Source organism: Pseudonaja textilis, chromosome 3, assembly GCF_049901715.1.
Source record: "Pseudonaja textilis isolate UNSWEBS1 chromosome 3, rPseTex1.2, whole genome shotgun sequence".
NCBI lineage: Eukaryota > Metazoa > Chordata > Lepidosauria > Squamata > Elapidae > Pseudonaja > Pseudonaja textilis.
The window spans coordinates 86,821,288-86,843,731 of record NC_141992.1 but is presented as its reverse complement, the minus strand read 5'-3'; the positions used below and the strand labels follow the sequence as shown (position 1 = coordinate 86,843,731).

At 35.4% G+C, this 22,444-nt stretch overlaps 1 protein-coding gene across 2 annotated transcripts in view; it reads left to right on the top strand.

Annotated features, from left to right (window-relative positions):
- The window catches only part of CAMSAP2 (calmodulin regulated spectrin associated protein family member 2), a 79,377-nt gene that overhangs the window by 44,369 nt on the left and 12,564 nt on the right, over positions 1 to 22,444 (top strand). For both annotated transcript variants that reach the window (XM_026700448.2, XM_087930301.1), the window contains 6 exons: positions 12,606 to 12,699; positions 13,898 to 13,991; positions 15,197 to 15,279; positions 17,489 to 17,558; positions 17,817 to 20,013; positions 20,900 to 21,036. In XM_026700448.2, the coding sequence (XP_026556233.2) occupies positions 12,606 to 12,699; positions 13,898 to 13,991; positions 15,197 to 15,279; positions 17,489 to 17,558; positions 17,817 to 20,013; positions 20,900 to 21,036 (2,675 nt within the window). The remainder of the gene's footprint in view (positions 1 to 12,605; positions 12,700 to 13,897; positions 13,992 to 15,196; positions 15,280 to 17,488; positions 17,559 to 17,816; positions 20,014 to 20,899; positions 21,037 to 22,444) is intronic.

The window sequence follows — 22,444 nt, the reverse complement described above, 5'->3', positions numbered from 1 at the left end:
ATTCTATAATTAAATCATATAACCTATATTTTAATTTATTTTCCAATAGTGATTTATTAATTGCATAAATTTTCACTCCTATACCAACTCTGCTTTCTTCTGCATTGAATCAATTATCTTTCAATATTTGTGAATATGGAATAAATTCTAGTTTGGTATTGCAATTTAAACATGTAACCTGGAATTATGCTAAATCTTCAAAACTATCGTTTTGCCCACTTTCTTTTCAAAGGGGAAAAGAAGGAAAAGTTACTCAGACACCATGACTGGAACTACCAGTGTGGTCTATTTGCATCTAACCACTTTTTCTAGTATGTTTTCTTTCTCATGAATCCCCAAATGGAATTTTCTGTTTAATTGAAGGCATCACTATAATTGTATCAAGGTGATTGGAAATAACACTTCTGGAATGGACTTGTCTATTTGCATTCATGCATTGTAATAACCTTTAGATTTCCATTCCAAAAAGATGCGTAATCTCTTTAACTAAGGTTAAGTTAAGATTAAGTTAAATAAGATTAAATCTGATGTACCTTTCCTTGGAACTGTGTCTCAGTGAACTTTCATACACAGAGTTTGGGGTTATTTTCTGAATAAATAATTATCTATCTGTTTAATCTGAGCTTGAGGGCGGAGTCTCCCTGGCATTTACTGTTGTATAAATTGTTTTGTGAGACTTTCAAATTAAAAAATAAAGAACTTTTCTGGCCTAATCAAAATTTCACCACTGTTAATATTACTTACACTTGCACATTTAAACTAATGGGTATTATGTTAACTTACTATAGTGAAGGTGTATGAGACATTGAAATTATCAAATTAAAAATAAAGCAATATGCACTTTTGCAGAATCTCTTTTTTAGTTATATTTTTACCCATTATCTCTAAATAAATCCTGTTTCTTTACATCTTGTTTCAAACCTTTGTAGCTTCTCTTCCCTTTTTTTCCCTCTTTGCTTCTCCAGTCTAACCTTTTTACCCCTTTGTCTCTTGATCTCCACCCTCTTCTGTATTCCTCTTTTCTGTTGCTTTCTGACATTGTGTCAACTTTTGACCTTATTTTTCCCTTTTTTGGTTGTTTTTTTAAATCTTAAATTCTCCATTCTCTTTCCCCCTTTCCCTTTTCTTCCCCAGCTAGAGTTGCTTGTTCATTAAAGATGGCTTCTTCTTCATCCCAATCTTCTTGTTCTTGTAATTTCTCATAAGTAGAAATCACCATTTCTAAGAAATGAAAAACGCAGCCAAAACAGCCCTTCCCTTCTTGTTCCTATTCTTTATACTTTTTGAATTCCATTTTCAGTTCATCAACAAGTAATGCCACTGTAGAAAATTTTTTAAACAACCCAAATGTTTTTAGTCTTTCAAATAATAGTTTCCAAAGGTCCCAAAGTCACCAAGCAATCCAAATACACACAGACTGTTTCGTTTAACACTTTCTTCTTTTTACACTTTCTCTTCCTGGGATTACAATTGCAAAGTTCCAATTAAAATGTATCTTTTAGAAGTCTTGTTACAATTTAGCTCTAGTCTTGTAAACCCCAAGCAGCCTCCTCCAGCAAAATCTTAATCTTAATTCTTTTCCTCTCCCTTCCCACTTACAGCAAAAAAAAAAAGATTTTTTTCCCCCAATGTTCAGAAATCTTTATTGTCCCCTTGGCTTAATTTTCCAGTTTAATTACCTGCTGATGCCAAAGCGGGTTTTTCCAATTTCTCATTCATCTGCTGTCATCGTAAGGAAGGAGAGGGAGAAAAAAAACTTTCCCTTTTCACTTTCATTCGCTGCTTCCAGATCTTCTTTGGGAGCGATGTATCTTTGATGAAATTTAAATTCCAGGATATTTTAAATGTTGCTAGTTATCCCCGTCAGCCAAAAACTTTTACTTTCTCAGCTTCCTCCTGCACATTCTTTTCCAGATGAGAGCTTCTTTGTGGCGGCCATTTCTGACCGCCGCTCCACCGCTTTTGGAAAAGGGAGTTAAGCTGGCTGAGAAGGGGTTGCGATTCCCCCCGACCCCTGCCGGATCTCCCCTATCTTCAGTTACCGCTACGAGGTAACTATAGCCCCGAATCCAGCTGGATCGGGGCACTCCAGCAGCGAGCACAAGCAGAAACCACGCACGATCATGGATTCCTGCTGCCGCCAAAGCCCTGCAAACCAGAATATATGATTATAAAATGGGATAAAATATTTAATGTAATTTAGTGAAATTTTCTTCTATTTTTTTGGAATAAAATAAATGAAATGAAATATGAGAGAATTGCACTAAAAAGTAATGGGAACATTTTAATTTCATAATACTTTAAAATATAAGAGAAACGGGGAGGAAGTAATTAAGTAAAATTTATAAGGGTGCCCATAGAAGCATGATATCGATTTGAAAAGGAATGTGTAAAATGTTTAAGACTTAAATGAATATTAATTTTAAAGATAGAGTTTAATTGCTATGGATTATTGTTTTAATTATATTATAAACTTATAATTTTTTCTTATTTTAAAATATAATATGTAGCTTTAGAATGTACTATGCAGAATCTGAATGAAAATTATGTATTATTTTAAGTGTTAAATTTAGGGGAAAGATATAAAGGCATCATACTCCAGTCAGTGATTACAGGAGAAATTTTGTGTTAATGAGAAAAGATAATAGACAGCTGAAACAGAACAGACAAAGGATGTAAGTATAATGATTTAAATTGAGATGAAATAAATAAAACAGAATTAAGAGAGTGAAAAGAGGGGAGAAGCTATATAGAAAATGTAGAATGGCAAATAAGATATGAAATGGTATATAAAAGTGAGCATGAATTTGAATTTATGTCTGTACAAAAAGATGTACCCCGGGACTAAGCCGCTTTCCAAAAAGATGTTTTATGTTTTCATGTTTTGTGTTTTGTTTGTGTATGTTTGTTTATTGAAAATTAATAAAATTCTTTTAAAAAAATAAAAGCAAGATGCTATGAAATGCTTTAATTCAAACAAAATGAGGCATACGTAAATAAAATATAAATATATAGCTAAATCCTGCCTAATATATCTTGATAAATGAACTTGATTTTCTCTAAATCTAATTAATGTTAGGATATAAATATGACTGAATCTTGCTTAATATAACCTGATAAATTTTGTCTTTCTACTCGTGATTCTGAATTATAAAATTGGACAGCCATTTCAATTAAGAGAAAACTCAATTGTAATGTCTTTCAACATTTTCAGAAACTTATTCCTCATATGTAAATAAGTAGCAAACTAGTGTAGTGCTGTAGTTAAGGGATTGGCAAGGATCAAGATGGAGATAGTCATGTTTACCTTCAGTCACAGAAACTTTCTGATTGACTAAACCAACCTCCCAAAGATGTATTTTTGTAGAGATGAAATACAGAAAAATCTATCTGTAACTGTCTTAAGCTTGTAGAGAAGGAGCCAGGATATAAATGTAACAAATGAAATGTTACAGAAAGGGCGAAAAGATTTTCCTCCCAGAATTTTGACAAGGAAACACTCAACTAGCGTTGTGCCATGGAATCTTAGATTCCTAGAACCTCAGTTTAAATGATCCCAGGGAGAGCACTTATTCTAATACTCTAAAATGATTATTTTGGAATAATTCTGGTTTGTTAATGAAGGGCGGTAGAATGCTTAACTAACTGAAAACCTTTTACTCTAGGATCATGGGTTTCTTATTTTAATGTTCAACAGAAACTGAATTCAGTTGAATAGAATACAACATGTGTGCATTTCAGTAGATATATAAGGTCATAATCTGCTTTTAAAACGTGAATAAGCCTCCCTTGCATCCTGCTGCAGCAGTACGGTTTTGAGTACCAACTGCAGCTGCAATCTGCTGTAGCTATTCTCAGTTTATCATTTTAAATTGCTTTTCCAATGAGGAATGAGCAACTTATTATATGATTTGCAACATATCTGCACTGTATGCATCCTACAGAGCACATGAGTCTCCTTTTGCAGTTTGATGATGTGGATAATTTCTGCCCTTTGATATCAGTTATTATGTGCTCCTATGTGATTGTAGCTTTTTTTTCTTTATGGCAACCAAAAATCAATTTCTTATTTAAATATATCTTTGAACCCCTTCATACTGTACTGCGGTCTTTAAGCAAGTGTGGGGAGAATAAACTATTAGTCTATATAAATAGTTTAGTGCAGAATCAAGGCTTAAGGATTAGAAAAAACAAGATTTTGAATACATGCTAGTGCTGTAAAAGTGCCAAGCTGTTAGTTAATAAGACTCCAGCAATAGCTTTATGGCTGTGAATCTTTTTCCAGATTTATAAAAGGTGGGGAGGTCAAGAGGGTTAAAAGTGGAAATATAAAGAGCTGATAGCGGGGGTGAAAGATCATAAAAGAGATGGTGTATTGGGTCTATCTGTTCTTTTATGTGCTTTGAGTGATTCCTTGGCAATAGAGCTATCAGACTGCTACTAGCTGCAGATAAATTTAGAAAACTCTAATAACCAATTGGCCATCTGAATTATTTGAGGTATAAAATCTTGTGGAAAAACCTTGTTTCCTTGAATGAAGCTAGATTTTGCCATCTATAGTGGGATTGACCAAAATATCATGGTTATGAAAAAAAGTTTAAATTCCCACAGGGCTATTTTAAAAAAATCTAATCAAAAGTATGAGAAATTAAATACAATCTTCAAGTACTTTTTGAATTAAGAATTGTTAGGCTACATTCTTTAAAAACTATGTTTTTCAATACAGTTTAATTTTTTTCGCCATGTACATTTATACATCCTAACTAGACTGTGTTATTTCTCTGTATCATATAATATATGTGGATATATACATAATCTTTTTCATTTGTTTATATATTTGTCATGTTTATGTAAGTATATTGGACATGGTGATCCTTTGAGAGCTCTATGCAACAAAATTTCATTTTAATTTATGCCGATTAGTGTACATTTAAACTTACAATAACTTTATTAAGTTCTAAATTTCTGATAAATCAAGCTAGACATTTATTAGGAAAAGTTTGGGAAGGTTCCATATAAATAAATTTCAATTTTTTCTGCTTCATCATTTTAAAACTTCAATCCTAAATAGATCTATACATGTTATTTAAGTAAACACAATAAAGCTTTCTAGTCTTTTTGGCTTTCTATTATATACTATAAAGTAGGTCATGCTCATTTATTGAGGGTTAATTACTTGGAAAGGGAGGAAGCAACTGATAATTTTCGATCCTCTTCTTTGTGACACATGCCCTGCGTAATAACCTGAATTCATCTACGCATCAGCTTTCTCTAAAATATTAATGTTGAAAGAACCCTATTTAAAATCCTCGCTACTAAAAAGCTAGTCAGCCAGAATTATGTCAGTTCCAGTCATCACGCCTCACTCAACACTGAGACAAAACAGCCACACCTGTGGACTTTTAAAAGATTACCATTTTTTAAAAAAATAATGCTAAAGTTGCTTCCATGTTACACCTTGTGTCAGGGAACTACTATTTGCTTGTTCAAAGATGACAAATGATTGCAATGCCAAATTGGTTTTGTAGGAAAAGAGATCACACATGTCATAGTATGCCTTCTCTTGAAGGGTATACCTCTCAAAGGATCCCCATTCCCATGTTGGTTGAGCTGTAAAAATGACGCCTCTAATGTATCCACAATCAGAAAAAGTATCTATAGGAAAGAAAATCCAAATGTTTGACTGTCTTTGTGATATTTTAAGGCAGACATCGAAAACCTCAGGCCCTTAAGGTTGTACCATTAAAGCATCCATGTCAGTCATTTTTCCCTCTTGAAAATAAAAGAATAACCATGTGATGGAGAAAGGAGGTTGATTCTTCCATGACTAGATTGATCCTTGAAATGAAAACGACATGTATATGAAAGTTTGACATACAAAAAGACTTGTATGTGAAAGTATTTTTTTGTAAGAAGGTTCATGTTGTACACATGTATGCCACAGTGCCTGATGTATTCAGCTTTACCTCAGAATGTTCTTCACCTGTGTCTTAAGCAGAGTTCATCAGTATTTGGAATAGGTTGGGTACCATTTTCCAAATCTTTTGAATCATCAGTCCAAAATGTTACCATCTTACTTGAAATAAATGTCAGTCTATTGGGGTTTTTTTGTCTAGTTTTACTGACTGCAAGTAATATGTACTTAATATTTCCATTGCAATATCTGAATATTTCTGAAATAAATCCAAGCTCTGGTTAATTTTACAGGCAGCCTTTGACTTATGACTATTCATTTAGAAACTGTTCAAAATTACAACTGTGCTGAAAAAATGACTGGTCCCCACCCTTAGGACCACGACAGCATCCTTGGAGTCTTGTGACCATAATCTGAATACTTTGCTACTGGGTCATGTTGGCATTGGTTGTAGCATCCTGGGGAATCACATGATTGCCATTTACAACCTCCCCAGCTGATTTGTGACAAGCCAAGTCAATAGTGGAAGTTGGATTCACTTAAAGATTGCATCAAAAATCAATTCACATAATGCCACACTTAACTACCATACAGCTTAAGAACAAATTTTCCAGTCCCAATTATGGCTGTAAGTCAAGGACTACCTGTATTTAGTATTTACAGGAATGGGACAGAGTCCTATAACACAGTTAAGTATAAAGCACAGAATGAATGTTTTTCTAAAACCAGGTAGTTTCCAGAGTCATTCCAGTAGTGCTATTATGGAGTATAGTGTAAGGGGCTAGTTTTTCACAGTGAAGTAGGAGCATTACATCAGTATCTCTCAGTATTATAATGGAATAAAGGAATTGTTATTTTCTTCAGGGCCAGTGATGTCACTTTTGGTGAAGTAACGGTCGTTCAAAAGTAACAGCAAGAACAAAAGTTAGAACATATTTACAAAAGAAATCTACAAGCTTGTTTTTTAAAAATTGCTAAATGTTTTTGAAATGTGATTAAAATATTCAGCCTAGACCATTTTTAGCTTTAAATAAGTGGTCGTCTTAGTAAATAATATGGATAGGATTTCTGAAGCAGCCCTCCCACACCCATCCTTACATCACAAGCTGCTTTTAAAATGAATGGTTTTTAATATGATACATCTATAAACAAGTCAGAGATAATATTTGGTTTATTCAAGCATCTTAGGTGAGATTAAACAATAGTTGAAGTCTTTGCCTATTGTATAAACACATTCAATATAATGCATTTTTAGTAAAGAAAAAACATGTAATGATCCGTTTTTCCCCTTGAGTGATAAAAAATCAGGATATTTCCATTCACTTTCAATATTGTGCTGAATATAAAAGCAATGCATTTTTCCTTCTTCCAATGCTATTTGAAGGTTGATAACTATGGCAACTGGATGCTTGTTTTCAGCTAAGGGAGACACTTGCAGCATGTGAATGATCATGTTGCTGCTTAGCCACTCTTTCCTCTTCATTTCTCCCTTGATAAAAGTTATTACTAAATTAGGAAGTCCTTAATCATGGTTTTCTTTTACTTGAATTGGAAATCATCATTATCAGTTTTGGAATATACTGGGCTTCTAAGGTTTAATTTGAAGCTGGTTTAAGATACCAGGAAGCTGGGGTTTCCCCACCCCCACCCCAAATTGGATGAAATAGAAAACACTGACTGGGTTCACAATTACAACAAACCATAATATGGTTTCTTTTTGACATTATGATGAATGAATGCATTTATTGCAGCTTGTCATTAGGTACAGCCCAGGCCTTTGTGGTTTCTCTAGCAAACCCATAACAAGATTAAAGCATAACATGTTATGAACATTGACAGTAGTAAATCTGAAACTCCTATATAGTATTCTGTTATGTCAGAAAGATAAACATGACTAAATAAGTCTGAGCAAAGGCCTCATTTAGAATTTAGCTTAAGTCCTATAAAGAATTCTTAGAATTTAGTTTATTAAGCCCTATATAGAATTACCAGAGCTAAGCCAATGACTTTTTTCAGTGTTGAACAATATGTATAATTATCAGGTTATTATCATAGGCGTCCTGAATATGTGTTAAGACATGCATGTATTCTCAAATTGCTAGGATGCAAGCAAGAATATGTAGCTTGGAAAGTAATCTCTTGATTAGAGAGCCTAGCCTGCATGGTGAACATGATTGGATAAAATCTGGCTTTATTTTTGTTTATAACCAACTAGCAAAATATGTCAAAACTTGCTAGTATTGTCCATCCTATTATGATGGAATACTGTATGTGACCCAAGTACAACTATGACTGGTAACCTATATCTTCTCTGGGTTACTATGAAGAACACCAAAATTGTGGTGCAAGGGTGAGCGGGGTGTCAATATCTATGAGGCCATCTGGTGACAACCATGAAATATGGAAGGTTTCAGCTGGAAATGTAGGAGTAAAGTACAGTGAAATAATGAATGACATGAAAGAAAATATATATGGTGTGGGTCTGTGGAAAGAGAAAGGGGAAGATATACAATATAACTGAATAGAAATGGATAAAAATGGCTGATTTTGTCAAATGGAGTTGATGGATACTTTCATGGAAACGAAGGCATAAAATTAATTAGGAATAGAAGAGCTAAATTATGTGTCAGACAGTAAGAACCAGAGTCATCTAGTTTGTTGATGGTAGTTGTGTGTTGCATCCATTATCAGAGATGACTTGTTCTATACAGCAGTCCATAGAAAAAATATTTTGTAAGATAACATGAACAGATAAAGGAAAAATAGGATGAGAGTATGGAAAAAGCAATTGCATTATTAGACACCCAAGAATGAATGAGCATGGTGACTATTTGGTAAGCATCTATTAAGAAAAAGATGTATTAGTTTCAACTTTATAGTTTAATACACAAGGTATCAAATTAATATAAACCTTAATATATGATTTATTTAACTGTATATGATGAATGAGAAGTGCAAAGGTGATATTATATTTATATAAAATACAAAAGATTTATACATCTGAAGACCAACCAAAATATGTTGAGATAAATGCTCCAAAGTATCATTGCAGAATTCTTGCAGGAAAATTCCTGTAGTTTCCATTAATGCATCTAAATACCCTTATTTGCTGTTAACCTCTTTTTTTCTTTCCTTATACACTAACAGGCATATTGATGAAAGCAGCAGGGTTGATAAATGTGGTATGTAACCTATTATTTATGTTAGGAATGAATCTTAGGGAAAATAGCCACAAAAGAACAGAAAGGCAGTTAAAAAAATGAAGATAAACGTATATTGTCTGTAGAAAAGGGAAGTACTAGTTCTGTGTGAAAAAGCATTCAGAGAGAGATTCATCTCCAAATAGGATGTATCGAATGTTAGGAAAGATTACGTGGAAACAAAGTGAATGTACTTGAAAAATATGGGAATTATCCTAAGAAGAATGAAAAGACAGGTGGAATGAGATTGAAAGATGCATATCAGAGGATAATTATTGAAAACATTAGGAAGATTGGAAGATAACGTATATAGAGAGAACAAGTAGTTTCAGGGAATATAGTCAAAGAGCAAGGAACCATTAGAATTACAACAACAAAGAAAATGCTTATTATTTTGATGGGAATAAAATGTTTCAGAAATGGGTTGAAGAGAGCTCAACAAGGAACTTGAAGTTAATGTAAAAGAATAACAGTGATGTACTGTGAACATGTTGAAAATTATAGGGAATCCATGTGTCCCTGGAAAAATGTTAAATAGGTGAGGTTTGCTTATCTAATGGCTGTGTTTAATGTTTGCATCAAGGCTACATCTGGGCATGCCTGACAGTTGGAAGAAAGGTATTATGAGTGTGGATTGATTATAAAACTCAATGACCAGTATGAAAAAAAGTGCATTGAAAATGAAGAACGACTTACTTTCAAAACAAATGTATATGAAGGAGTGAATGGGTCAAGAGAAAGGGGAAGACCAAGAAAATGGATGTTTGAGTCAATGAGATCTTCCTAAAGAAAGAGGTTTTTTTAAAACCATGAAGCAGTACATGGTTATTATAAAGCAGGAATGTCTTGCAAGAACAGAAAGCTATGGAAAGGTTCAGTGAATGGTTTAGCAAGGTTCCATTTTTCTTCCTTATTGGTGACTTTAATTTTTTAGTCTTACTATTTCTTATTTCCTTTCTGGGTTTTGATTGACACTGTTTATTTGTTTATCCTGAAAGGGAATTGTAGGATAGATGCTATGATTCTGTTCAGTTATATGAGTCTGTATGTGGGATTTATTTTTTTTAACCTGTGGTGAAACTCAGGAAAGTAAAAATCATCGTCATCATGTCTAGCACCTACAGTAAATATATTAATCTAGTGCCATAAGTGGAAGGCGAGTTATCTCTAAAACTTTAGGGAAACTTAATTATAGTTTCATGTGATTTCAAAAATATGAATATCTGGAATATATAAATGTTTCATTTTGATTTTTAGCCATTGTTCTTGAACAAAATTTGGTGTGGTTACTATCTCAATACACCATTAGTTTTGTTAGCTTAATGTGGGCTAATGATGGATCTAACAAGCTTACTCAAAAGGGTCTTCTAGGAAAGGCCACTGAAGTGTCCCAGCAGGAGGACTTAATATGCAATGAGAGAATGAGGCAAAATGTCCAGTTAAGAAGAATATGCATATTCACAGGAACTTTGTGTGTACTTGTATAGGTAGTCCTTGGTCAACAATGGCTATTGGGAGTGGAATTTCTGTTGTTAAGTGACACTGTCATAAAGTGTGATATCACGTGATCCCACTGCTTAGCAATGGCACTTCTGGTTGCAGTTAAGCAAATCTTGTGCTTTTATTAAGGATGATATCATACCATGTGCAACCTCCTGCTAGCTTCCCTATTGACTTTGCTTGTAGAAAGCCCAGCAAATACGGTTGCTAATCAACTCACCTGATTATGGGATGCTACAACATCATAATTGCAAGATGTTTATGATGATGTGATTGTAGGAATGCTGCACCATCCAGAATTTTAAGGACTAGTCATAAGTATCATTTGTTCAGCAACATCATAATTTCAAATGGTTACTGCATGAGTGGCCATTAAGTGAGAATCACTGTAGATGCATTCAATTCTTCAGTGGTATTTGCTCAGCCCTCCTTCAGTTAGCTGCCTTCTTATTGATTTTCACTCTGCTTTTGCCTTTACAAAACAGCTCTGAATATTTTTATTTGGCACTTTCCTAGCATTGTATGCAGAAGTAGGGAAGAAGAGAGAGAGAGGTTAGCTTAACCTGATAAATTCATATGATACTTGCCAAGTAATGTTTTGCTCTACTTTATCACTGGCTTGTGAGCATAAGTATATCCAATTAACTGGGTGATAAAGATAATAATCAGAAGTTATTTTGTAGCGCCGCATTTTTTTCAAAAATAATTCAGAAGTGCTTTCAACTCAACATGATCAGAACATCTTTATGCTGCTCAGTAGAACAGCTGCTGGATGTATATTTTGTGTATTTTCGTAGATATTGTACTCTCAAATTGAAATTGGAGACGTGGGTACTCTATCATTCTTATCCATTTTTAAGTGCTTTGGTTTTATTGTATTGCGAACAGTTGCTGGGGTGCATCCACAGTTTCGTTGTACTTGTGCAATGACAATAAAGTTCTTCTAATATTCTAATATTCTAATCTTCTTTCAAGCTTTTCCAGAAACTTGATAAAATATACAGCTGTTTTAAGGAACTGAGTCATAATTTGATTCAGTTACCATTCTTTTTAGGCTCACCGGAAAACCTGTAAAAAGTCAGGCTGCTTTATTGAAGAGCAGATAAGTGTTTGTAAAAGGTTTGAATGGTTTCTTCCAAATGTATGCTGAGGATACACATTACACAACCCTGTTGTAGTATGGCCACAACCTGAAATGTGGCTGTGATTCAAGATTCAAAATAAGTGAGTAAATCATATATAATGGCTTTCAAAATCTCTGCATTCCTGACACAGCAAAGGGGAATCAATTGATATATAATTTAAATAGTGTGTTTAGGCAAACTTCCATTGGATCATGTGAACAGGAATCTAATTTTGATGGATTTCTCTTCCAGCGATTCTTTTTTCCCTGTGAAAAATCTGGCCCCGGATTTCAGACTTTGCAACAAAACTGATCCCATCACTCGCTTTTGCTTACTGTTGTTACTCTTTTGATTAAAACTGTTGCCCAGTCTAGAACTCTGGTACCAGGAAGAAATGCCTGGATAATTACAGATTAAGTTAAGGATTATGAGGATTTTGTATTAAATAGCTTCATCATTGCCAATGTGTGCAAATACTGACATTTCTTTTTGTTCGCTTCTTCTGTTCTGTTAATAGGTTTAACTGAAGGTTATACAATGTGCTGCACTTCAGATGCTTTGAACTTCAGCTCTCATTAACTTCATCCAGTATTGGATTAAAGAAATCTTGTGCTGGCTGGGGAATTCTGGGAGTTGAAGTCCACACATCTGAAAATTGTTGAGGCTGAGAAACAGTGCTCTAAAATAATCTGAATGGTAGCAGATGGTTTATTTCTGATTTAAAGTTTGCCATTGTAGTTTTCATGTCAAACGTGTAACACCTTTTACTCCAAATCTCAATATAAAGTTATAACGGTAGAGAACCTAGACTCCATGAATTCTTTTCTTCAGAACTTATATATTAACACTAGTGTCTTTTATTTACAGAGTAATTATTTAGTGTTCATGGCAGAGCTGTTCTGGTGGTTTGAAGTGGTGAAGCCATCATTTGTCCAGCCGCGAGTTGTAGGTCATCCCCAAGGTGACTTTTTTAAAAAAAATTCTGTGATCTTCTGTTCAGTATCTGTTGTTTAACATGGAACATATTTCTGAAGTGATGAAATACAGAAGCCTACACTGTTCCAGGCATGGGGAAATAACTTACTGAAGTCCTGCTTTTATATTATGACAAACAACAAGAGATTCGGTGGTAGATCTTATGTTCTTCAAGCAGAATATTCCAGGTTGAATCCTGGCACTTCCCATTCCCTACCCACATTCTTGTCTTTTTAAGGGCTCAGGAAGACTTTGTATAAATTGAAGCGGGAGTACTACCAAGGCAGACAGTAACAGATTATGTAGAACAATAATGTAACTTAGTAAAGAAAGCTTTGTGAGTTGTGCATCTCATCATGTCTTGGCTCGTGCAACTTCAGTGCTTTAAGGGACAATGCATCCAGATCTCTGTACCACACTATGATTTATATTATGTCCTTGTGCTTATTAAAGTAGAACTTCAAGTAACAGCATTCAAAGAACCCTTGTTGTTTCTAGCATTTCTCCTGCTTGGTTTCAGGATCTGCTTGTTTGTGAACTGCATTCCTTCAGTTCACACAATTAAGCTGTCAATCCATGATGCAACAGGGAGTTGTATTTCCTCTCATTATAGAACCTAATCCCAATTTGGACTGAGAAGGAGTACTTGGCCCAACATCACCCAGGCAGCTTCCATGCCTAAGAGAATAATACAACCTGAGTTTTCCCACTCGTAATCTATCATCTTAACTGCTTTCCCATACTGGTCCCCCTGGATAGCAATGAACTGCACGTCTTTTTGACTGACAGAAACTTGGACAGAAAGGGTGGATCATATAAACAGATTTTCTGTCAACTAGCTGATCATCCTTCATTGTCAGGAAAACGTTTCATATTTCCACATGTGGCGTAAGCTTAGGATGTACTTAACGTTCTAGAAGTTAACTTGTAATGTGGAGCAAATTTTGCAGGTCTATCCATTTCCGTACCTTAATAGTTTAATTCAGAGCTCCCAACTGAAAAAAGCTTGCCAATGTCACTTCAACATCAATATTTTCATGAGCTCCTAAATGTAATTGATAACAAAGTAAGATAACTAAATGAGATGAGGTCCCTAACAGGTACATGCTGGACCATTTGAAGTTTTGTCTATGTCTTCATTTTTCTACAACTTTAAATGTGTGAAATATTTATCTTCTGTGCAGCTGAACCTCCAAAGGAAGCATCTTCTGTTCCTCCTACAAATGCCAATCAAAGAAGTTACCCAGGTGTTTTGCATGATTCCGATCTGATAACCAGGTATCAGTCCAGTTGAGCATGTCTCTCAATCTCCACCCTACCCCACCCCTATTTTCTTTTCCCCTTCTCTCAATGAACTGTACAAAATATATGCTTTGCTCTTTGGAGCATCATAGAAAAGGAGATGAAACTTGCCATGCTTTCTCATTGATGTAGAGTAGGCCTTTGTATGTTAAAAAGTATTAAGGCACCAGAATTAAAGATATGTAAAATGCTGGTGTCCTCTCTTCAACATATCAAGGAGTTAACACATAAATGCTTATTTTTGATCATCAGTAGAACTTAATTTTATATATATTTTGGGAACCAAATTGTTGTCTGAGATGCAAAAGACAATCTGTCCTGCCACATAGCATATTTAATAGTTTTTCATGCCTCACAAAATGTTAGCTGTGTTTATAAGAATCTGAATCTGAAACTATATTTCTATCCATCCTACATTATGATGTATCTAGGAAGCAAGATGTTACACTAATTAGAATTATTAGGCTAAAACACAAGAGCCCACATTTAAGCCTCCACTTCATTTTACAGCTAACTTTAACATGAGGCCAGTGACTGTCTCTAAGCCTTACAAAGCTTAAAAGTGAGGGAAATCCTATACATACTGCATGTATTTATTAATTGAAATATCATATATGGGAACCATTAATACATAGACAAGGCTTAAAATGCCATAATATTCACAACATAGATGGTATTTGAAGAGTAGGTGCTATTGTAGTGAAGATAACAGCTTTCTTAGGTGTGATGGTTCTATATGATCAGAAAATGATCTGCACTGAATTAAACAAAATATGCATATAGATTAACATAATAATACTATATGCTTTCTCAGGGGGCAAAAATTGTACTGATTTGTTTTAATATGGAAAAATAATTCTCCTAATTTCTTATTCATTAAGAAGGCCATTGGAGCATTGAAATGGATATTGTCCCTTTCTAATTTTGAATAGGGTTTCCCTAACTGGACAGTACTAATGATTTATGATGTTGTTACTTGGTGTTTTAATTTTTGTGACTCAAATGGAATATATGTTTTCTAAAATTAGTCGCAATTAAAGCATTGTATAAGGAAGAATAATTGATAAATAAATAGACAATGTAAGATTGCTTGTTAACTGTGCTCAGGACTGTATGTTTTTCAAGTGACAAACAGACAGACACCCAAACTAACAAGTGGTGGGGTTTTCTCCTTTTTCCAGTGTGGGGACTTCAACTTTTATACCATCTCATCAGATTCCTCCTCCAAGGCACACACAGCAACAGCCTTACTCATCAGCCCCAGGTACCAACGTGTAACTGAATGACTAGATTTTAGGCTATTCATGTTCTACTATTTCATCATTCATCCAAAGAGAATGTTTTTACAGACTGTTTCTTAGAATCACAAGTAATCTTCATGAAGCACTACAACGCATGACTTAGAATTACAGGCAGTCCTCGAGATACAACCACAAGTGAGCCCAAAATTTATGTTGCTAAGTGAAACATTTAAGTGAATTTTGCCATATTTTACAACCTTTTTTGCCACAGTTGTTAAGTTGGTAATCCGGTTGTTAAGTGAATCTGGCTTCCTCGTTGATTTTGCTTATAAGAAGGGTTGCAGAATGCGATCTCATGACCCCAGAACACTGCAATCGTCATAAATATGGGTTTGGTGCCAAGCACCTCAATTTTGATCACATGACCATGGAAATGCTGCAACAGTCCTAAGTGTGAAAAATGGTCACATCACTCCTTTCAGTGCCATTGTAATGATCACTACTTGAAGTGTTGTAAGTCGAGGACTATCTGTATTAGAATTCTGTTTATTTTTTATTTCTTTTCCTTTAAAAAAAAGGGTACAGATGACCTTCTTATGACTGCTCTCAATTATCCACCAAAGAAATGTTAAGTTATAGCCCTTCATTGGCCCAGTGTCATTTAGATAATTTTATGGCTAAAGTAGAATCTATTTTTCCATTCCAAGTTTGATACCCAGTTCACTAGGCCATTTCACTAGGCCATTTCTATCATTATTGAAAATGAGAATGCTCATCTGGGTTTAGAGTACAATCATCTAGTGGAGAATCTTTCTATATATGATCACTCTTCATATAGTTGTGGATTCTGGAAAAACAGAATCTGTAATCATATAGTGACTCTTATATAGAAAAATAGTTTTTTAAGAGAAAGTTGTTTTCTGTGTATAGGGAATGATTTAACTATCCCAGCTTTTGATAATTGAAGTTTATTATCAGCCTCATTACTACCATGATAATATAGGACAGCGGAACAGGTTCATCACATTTTCAGTGGATCACTTTATATATTTTGGGAATAAACAAACACTTTTGATGGAATATTCTATAGAGCTAATTGTTTTGTTGATGGTATAACACTTTGATTAAGTACTTAATTTTGTTTTACACATTTTTAAATTGGGAAGGAATGTATAAATATAATTCATGTTGAATATGAGCAATAGATACATGCAGAATAATTCTGATATAAGTTACACTTTGATTATGTAAGTGGTAGTAGAGGTAATCCTTAACTTACAACCATTCATTTGGTGATCGTTCAAAGTTACAACAGCACTGAAAAAAGCAACATCACCATTTTTACCCTTATGATCATTGCATCGTCCCCATGGTCACATGATCAAAATTTGGTGGTTTGGCAACTGGATCATATTTATGATGATTGCAGTGTCCTGGGGTCATGTGATCACCTTTTGCCACCAACTGACAAAGTCAATGGGAAATTCATATTCACTTAATGACCATGTTACTAACTTAACAACTGCAGTGATTCACTTAACTGACAAAAAAAAAGATGGTAAAATGGGGCAAAACCTGCTTAACAACAATCTTGCTTAGCAATGGAAAATTTGGGCTCAATTATCATAGATTGAGGACTACCCATACAACCTACATGTTGAAGGTTTTACTCCAAAAGCATCTGGGCCCTTTTTGTTTCATTTATTAGTTCAGCTCCTGTATTTTATTTGTATTTTATATCATTGTCCTAATTCCCTCTGATGATAGATGGATGGATGGATGGATGGATAGATGGATGGAGAGAGGGAGGGAGGCAGGCAGGCAGATTTATTTCTAAACAATCATTACAGGGTGTTGTTTTTTTTAAAGGGCATAGGCAGAACCTGAAGCCTCTCAGTAGGGTGGAAAAGTGGTGGTTTATGAAAGCATTCAAGGGAGGCTGGAGAAGAGGTGAATGGAAGTAGGGAAAGACAAAGTTGGGTAATCAAAACAACTTTGTAGGTCTCATCAGATGTTTTGTCAAGCTGCATGTACCACCTTTTCTTAGTTCCTGGCCTAAGACTACAGTATTACAAATGCGTATTTAATTTATGTAGCCTGCTTTATAAATCAGTGGCAAAAATTGATCTCAATTTCTTAAGCCGATTCAATTGTTGCTTTCTGTTTATATTTTCATTTTAAAACTTTCCAAAGAATTATTCTTATATTGCATTCTGTATTGATTTTAAATAGGCGGCATTAAAAGATCAACTTCTATGTCCTACGTGGATGGATATGTAGGGACGTGGCCCAAAGAAAAAAGGTAAAATCTTTGCCTACTGGGACTTAATTGCCTTATATAATGAATTAAGTCATTATTTAATAATTTTCCAGATGTCATCTTTACATATAGTACAGTATATATATTCATATCTTGAATATAGGGTTGAAATTACATCTTGTTGCTTTAGTTTGAAGACAGATAAAGAATATTATTTTTAATTCTAACTTGTTGGAATATTTAAACTTCAATATTGCATTGGCTGTTCTAAGACTTTCTTAATTTTAAAATCCCCTTTAGGTCTTCAGTCCACGGGGTTTCGTTTGACATTTCTTTTGATAAAGAAGACAGCATCCATATGACACCTCCAAACAGAGGAATTATGAGATCTATTAGTAATGAAGGCCTTGTACAGAATACTAACCATATGCCCAGACATATCAAAAAGAATACATTTTTCAAGCCTCTGAATGATGAAGAGGATAGTGAAGATTCTGAAATAGAAAAGGATGACGAACTTTTCAGCGATCTAGAAGCAGACAGCAATCAAAGAAATGCCATCCAGGTTAACACGTACACCCTACCGAATGGAGCACTGCAAAATAAGTTGGTTACTACTGATGAATTTGGCAATCAAATCGAGACACCGAGCATTGAACAGGCTTTGCAGATTATCCACGATAGTGAGAAATCTGCCAACATTACTCCACCAGCACAATTTACAAATGGGTTTTTCCTTCACAACAAAGAGATGAGCATCCTAAACTCAAACATAGCGCTGAATCAAAGTAGCCCTGATATTATCGCAGATACAAAAGGTGCCCTCAGTCCTGTTACTGACAACACAGAAGTAGACACTGGAATACATGTCCCTTCAGACATTCCAGAGACTCTGGATGAAGATTCTACTTTAAGGGATTATACAGTCAGCCTGGATTCTGATCTGGAAGAATCATCTCGCTTTCTGCATGAATCTGACAGCAGAGGCATGAACCATAAGGAGCAATTGAGTCCTTGTCCAAGCTCAATAAGTACTAAATCTCAAGCTGGCAGTAGTCCATCTTCAAGTTCTGGAGTTAGAATGACCAGCTTTGCAGAGCAGAAATTTAAAAAGATGAATCACGCCGACAGCAGAAGTAGTGGCAGCAGTTCTCAGAAAACCACCCCCGAAGGTTCCGAGATGAACATTCCACACACTGTTTCTTGGGCTCAAATCCCAGAGGAATCCCCTCTCCCTCAGGGTAGGGACACAACACAGTTGCTGGCTTCTGAAATGGTGCAACTGAAGATGAAACTGGAAGAGAAGAGGCGAGCGATTGAAGCCCAGAAGAAGAAGGTTGAGGCAGCGTTCACAAAGCAGAGACAAAAAATGGGAAGGACGGCATTCCTTAACGTTGTGAAAAAGAAAAGCGATGGGATTTCACCACTCAGGGAAGAAGCAGCTGGAGCAGAGGGCGAGAAAGTGTTCACTGACAACAATGGAGTGAAAGAAAAAGAAAACCAAAAGCCAGGTGAACAACTGAACAAGACTTCTGAGGCCCTGAAAGTAAGCACTGAAACTCCCTCAACGACATGGCTGAAGCCTCCAAACACCCCAGCTGATGGTGAGAAGCCATCTAATTTGGTAAGTCCTTCAGAAGAGAATTTAAATGAAGGTGACCTTTTAGAATATACAAAATCCATCGAGAAGCTCAACTCTTCTCTACATTTCTTACAACAAGAAATGCAACGCCTGTCACTTCAGCAAGAGATGCTACTGCAGATGAGGGAACAGCAAGCTTGGGTTATTTCACCTCCTCAACCTTCTCCTCAGAAACAAATTCGGGAATTGAAGTCTTCAGTGAGGCTTAGTGGATCATCATCTCCTGTTGTCCCATTTTCCGTAGAAACACCTCGGCCATCCCACCAATCCCCACAGTCATCTTCTAGGAAGAATTCATCTCTCCCAGGTAAAATACAAAGGACTCCAAGGCCAAATGAACTGAAAATTACACCTTTGAATCGCACTTTGACTGCCCCACGGTCTGTGGATAGCCTTCCCCGGTTGAGAAGATTTTCTCCAAGCCAGGTTCAGACTAGATCTTTTGTTTGTTTTGGGGATGATGGCGAACAGAACCCTCCAACTGGGGGGAAAAACATAACTGAACAGGCTGCTGACAAGGAAGAAGCAGGTGAAAAGGATGGTGAGAAGCAAGAGACTGAAGAGAAAGTTGAGCAAAAATCAGAAGAAGAACAGATCAGACCTCTGGAATCCATGGTATCTGAAGTATTGTCACAGCCCGTTACAGAAATTGTCTGCCTTACTCCAAACGAAGAGCCTTTGAATTCACCAGTGTTGCCCCCACCTTCATCTAAACCTGTTAGCCTCATAGAAGTTTCTCTCACAGATTTAAAGCCACCAGAGAAGTCAGAAGACTCACTTGAAAAATCAGAGGGTGAGAGTGACAAAGAACAAGCAGAGGATGACCAGAAAGTATGCTGTGGATTCTTCTTCAAGGTAAGTGAGTGGATATATTACAATCTGTTTGGACAATTGAGTTGTAAGATTATGCTGCATCAAATAATGGTAATGTGGGGGAAAATGAATATTTTTCACTCATTTCAGGTAGTCCTCAACTTACAACCACAGCAAAGCCCCAAATATCTGTTGCTAAGCAAGATAGTTGTTAAGTGAGTTGTTCCACATTTTACGATCTTTTTGACACAATTGTTAAGGGTGCTGAATGAATCTGGCTTCCCGATTGACTTTGCTTGTCAGATGCCACCTGGAAAGGTTACAAATGGTGTTCACATGATCCTGAGACAAGTGTAAATGTCATAAATACATGCCAGTTGCCAACTGATTGAATTTTGATTGCGTGACTATGGGGATGCTACAGCAATTGTAAGTGTTAAAATCAGTCATAAGTCACTTCTTTCAGTGCCATTGTAACTTCAAGCAGTCATTAAACAAATAATTGTAAGTTGAGGACTACCTGTATTGCTCTTTATAGTAGTTTTTCAAAGATCATACTACATTTAGGATGTTTGGGGAAAACAAGCATTTTAGAATAACAGGGATTTTGTTTCTTTGGTGGTTAGGTTTTCCAGCTATGTTCCTACTAATACTTTCTCCTGATACTATATGGAACTCTACTTAAGATCATGGGCATCTTTCCAGAGAATAACAAGTTTAAAGGGGAAAGAAGAAAAAAAGAAAAAAATTATGTTTGTTTAACTCATCTTATTTTGAATTTTTGTGAGCAAAACAAGGGAACATGATAGTTTTCATTTCAAATTTTCTAATCCAATTGGGGAAAGTTGTATGGGAATTATATGAGGTCAATATGTTGCCCTGTCTGGACTCTAAATGATAATTTCAAAATATTATTTATTATTACTAGGATGATCAAAAACCAGAAAATGACATGGCTGTGAAACGGGCAGCATTATTGGAGAAGCGATTGAGAAGAGAAAGAGAAACTTTACTTCGAAAGCAGCAATTGGAAGCAGAGATGGAACATAAGAAAGAAGAAACAAAGTAAGATTAAATGCATACATTAATAGTTCTGAAAGAAATATTGCTTTTTAAAGTTGGTCTATTAAAATCAACACCTTTATAATTAGTCTCATTAATCAAGTAAAATTTCGCATAATTTACTTATGAAGAAGTCAGTCTTTACAGACTTCTGTAAGACTCTATTATATATCAGGGATAGAAAAAAAGATACAGTGACTAAACATGAGTGACATAGTAATTAATATTAATATATTGTATATGTCTGATCAAGTATTTGTGATTAAATAAGGCTGGAATGTACTGCCATGCCCTCAGTATGGTGACAGTTTTTAAATAACGGATAGGTTTAAAGATATCAGGCAAATTTGATTTTTTGCCTCATCATCAGAGCACGTTATACTGAAGATTGAATATTCTATATTTCCTTTAACTGTTTTTAAACATGAATAGAGATTTGGCAGCACTAGTCACATAAGTTAGCAACCAGAGTACTTTGAATTTTTAAAATTGTAATTGTTCAACAAATCAGGATCTGAAGCAATCATTTTATTCTGATTATTCTCACTTGGACTGTGCATGCTTAGAAAATTATTCAGAAGTGATTGGACCTTGAACTAGTGTAATCATAGCATCTCTCTGCTGCTCATTAAATCAGGTCATTTTTTTAGGTTTCCATGTTAAGATTTGATTCATTAGGCTTACATTGATTGATTATGTGTCATTAAGTCTTTGGCTATTAGTGACTGCTCACTAACAGATAGATTTTCTCCATGATTATCTGTCCCTTACAAGGTCTCTCTGCTCTTCTAATGGCGCACCTATCACTATATAATTGAGTCAATCCACCTAGCTGCTGGTTGCTCTCTTCTCTTTTCTTCCTCTTATCCTGGCATTAGAGCCATATCTAGAGAAGTAGAGCTCATATAACGTATGAAGCTATTTTGAGCCTGGTCATTTATGCCCCAAGTGAGAACTCTGTAAAAACGTGTGGTCCGAGTTTTAATTGTTTTGTATCTTCTGCCAGAAAGCAACAGTCCACAAAGATTGTAAGTAGGATGGGAAGAGTCTCTGATAAAGTTGTGCAACTTCCTCAAACAGCGAGATGTGAAGATGTCATCCAGGGCTGGTAGCTGGATCTCAATGTTATTCTGGGCAGTTTTAATGATTCTCTATAGAGCTTTTTTGTCCGCTACAGATCTGCTCCCATACCATGCAAGAATGCCATATGTCAGAACACTCTCAATGGTGCTGCGGTAGTAGAACAGAAGTAGATGCTGAGATAGATTTAGAAAGTTGGCAGTTCAGCAGTTTGAATCCCTAGCGCCGTAACAGAGAGAGCTCCTGTTACTTGTCCCAACTTCTGCCAACCTAGCAGTTTGAAAGCACGTAAAAAATGCAAGTAGAAAAATAGGGACCAATTTGGTGGGAA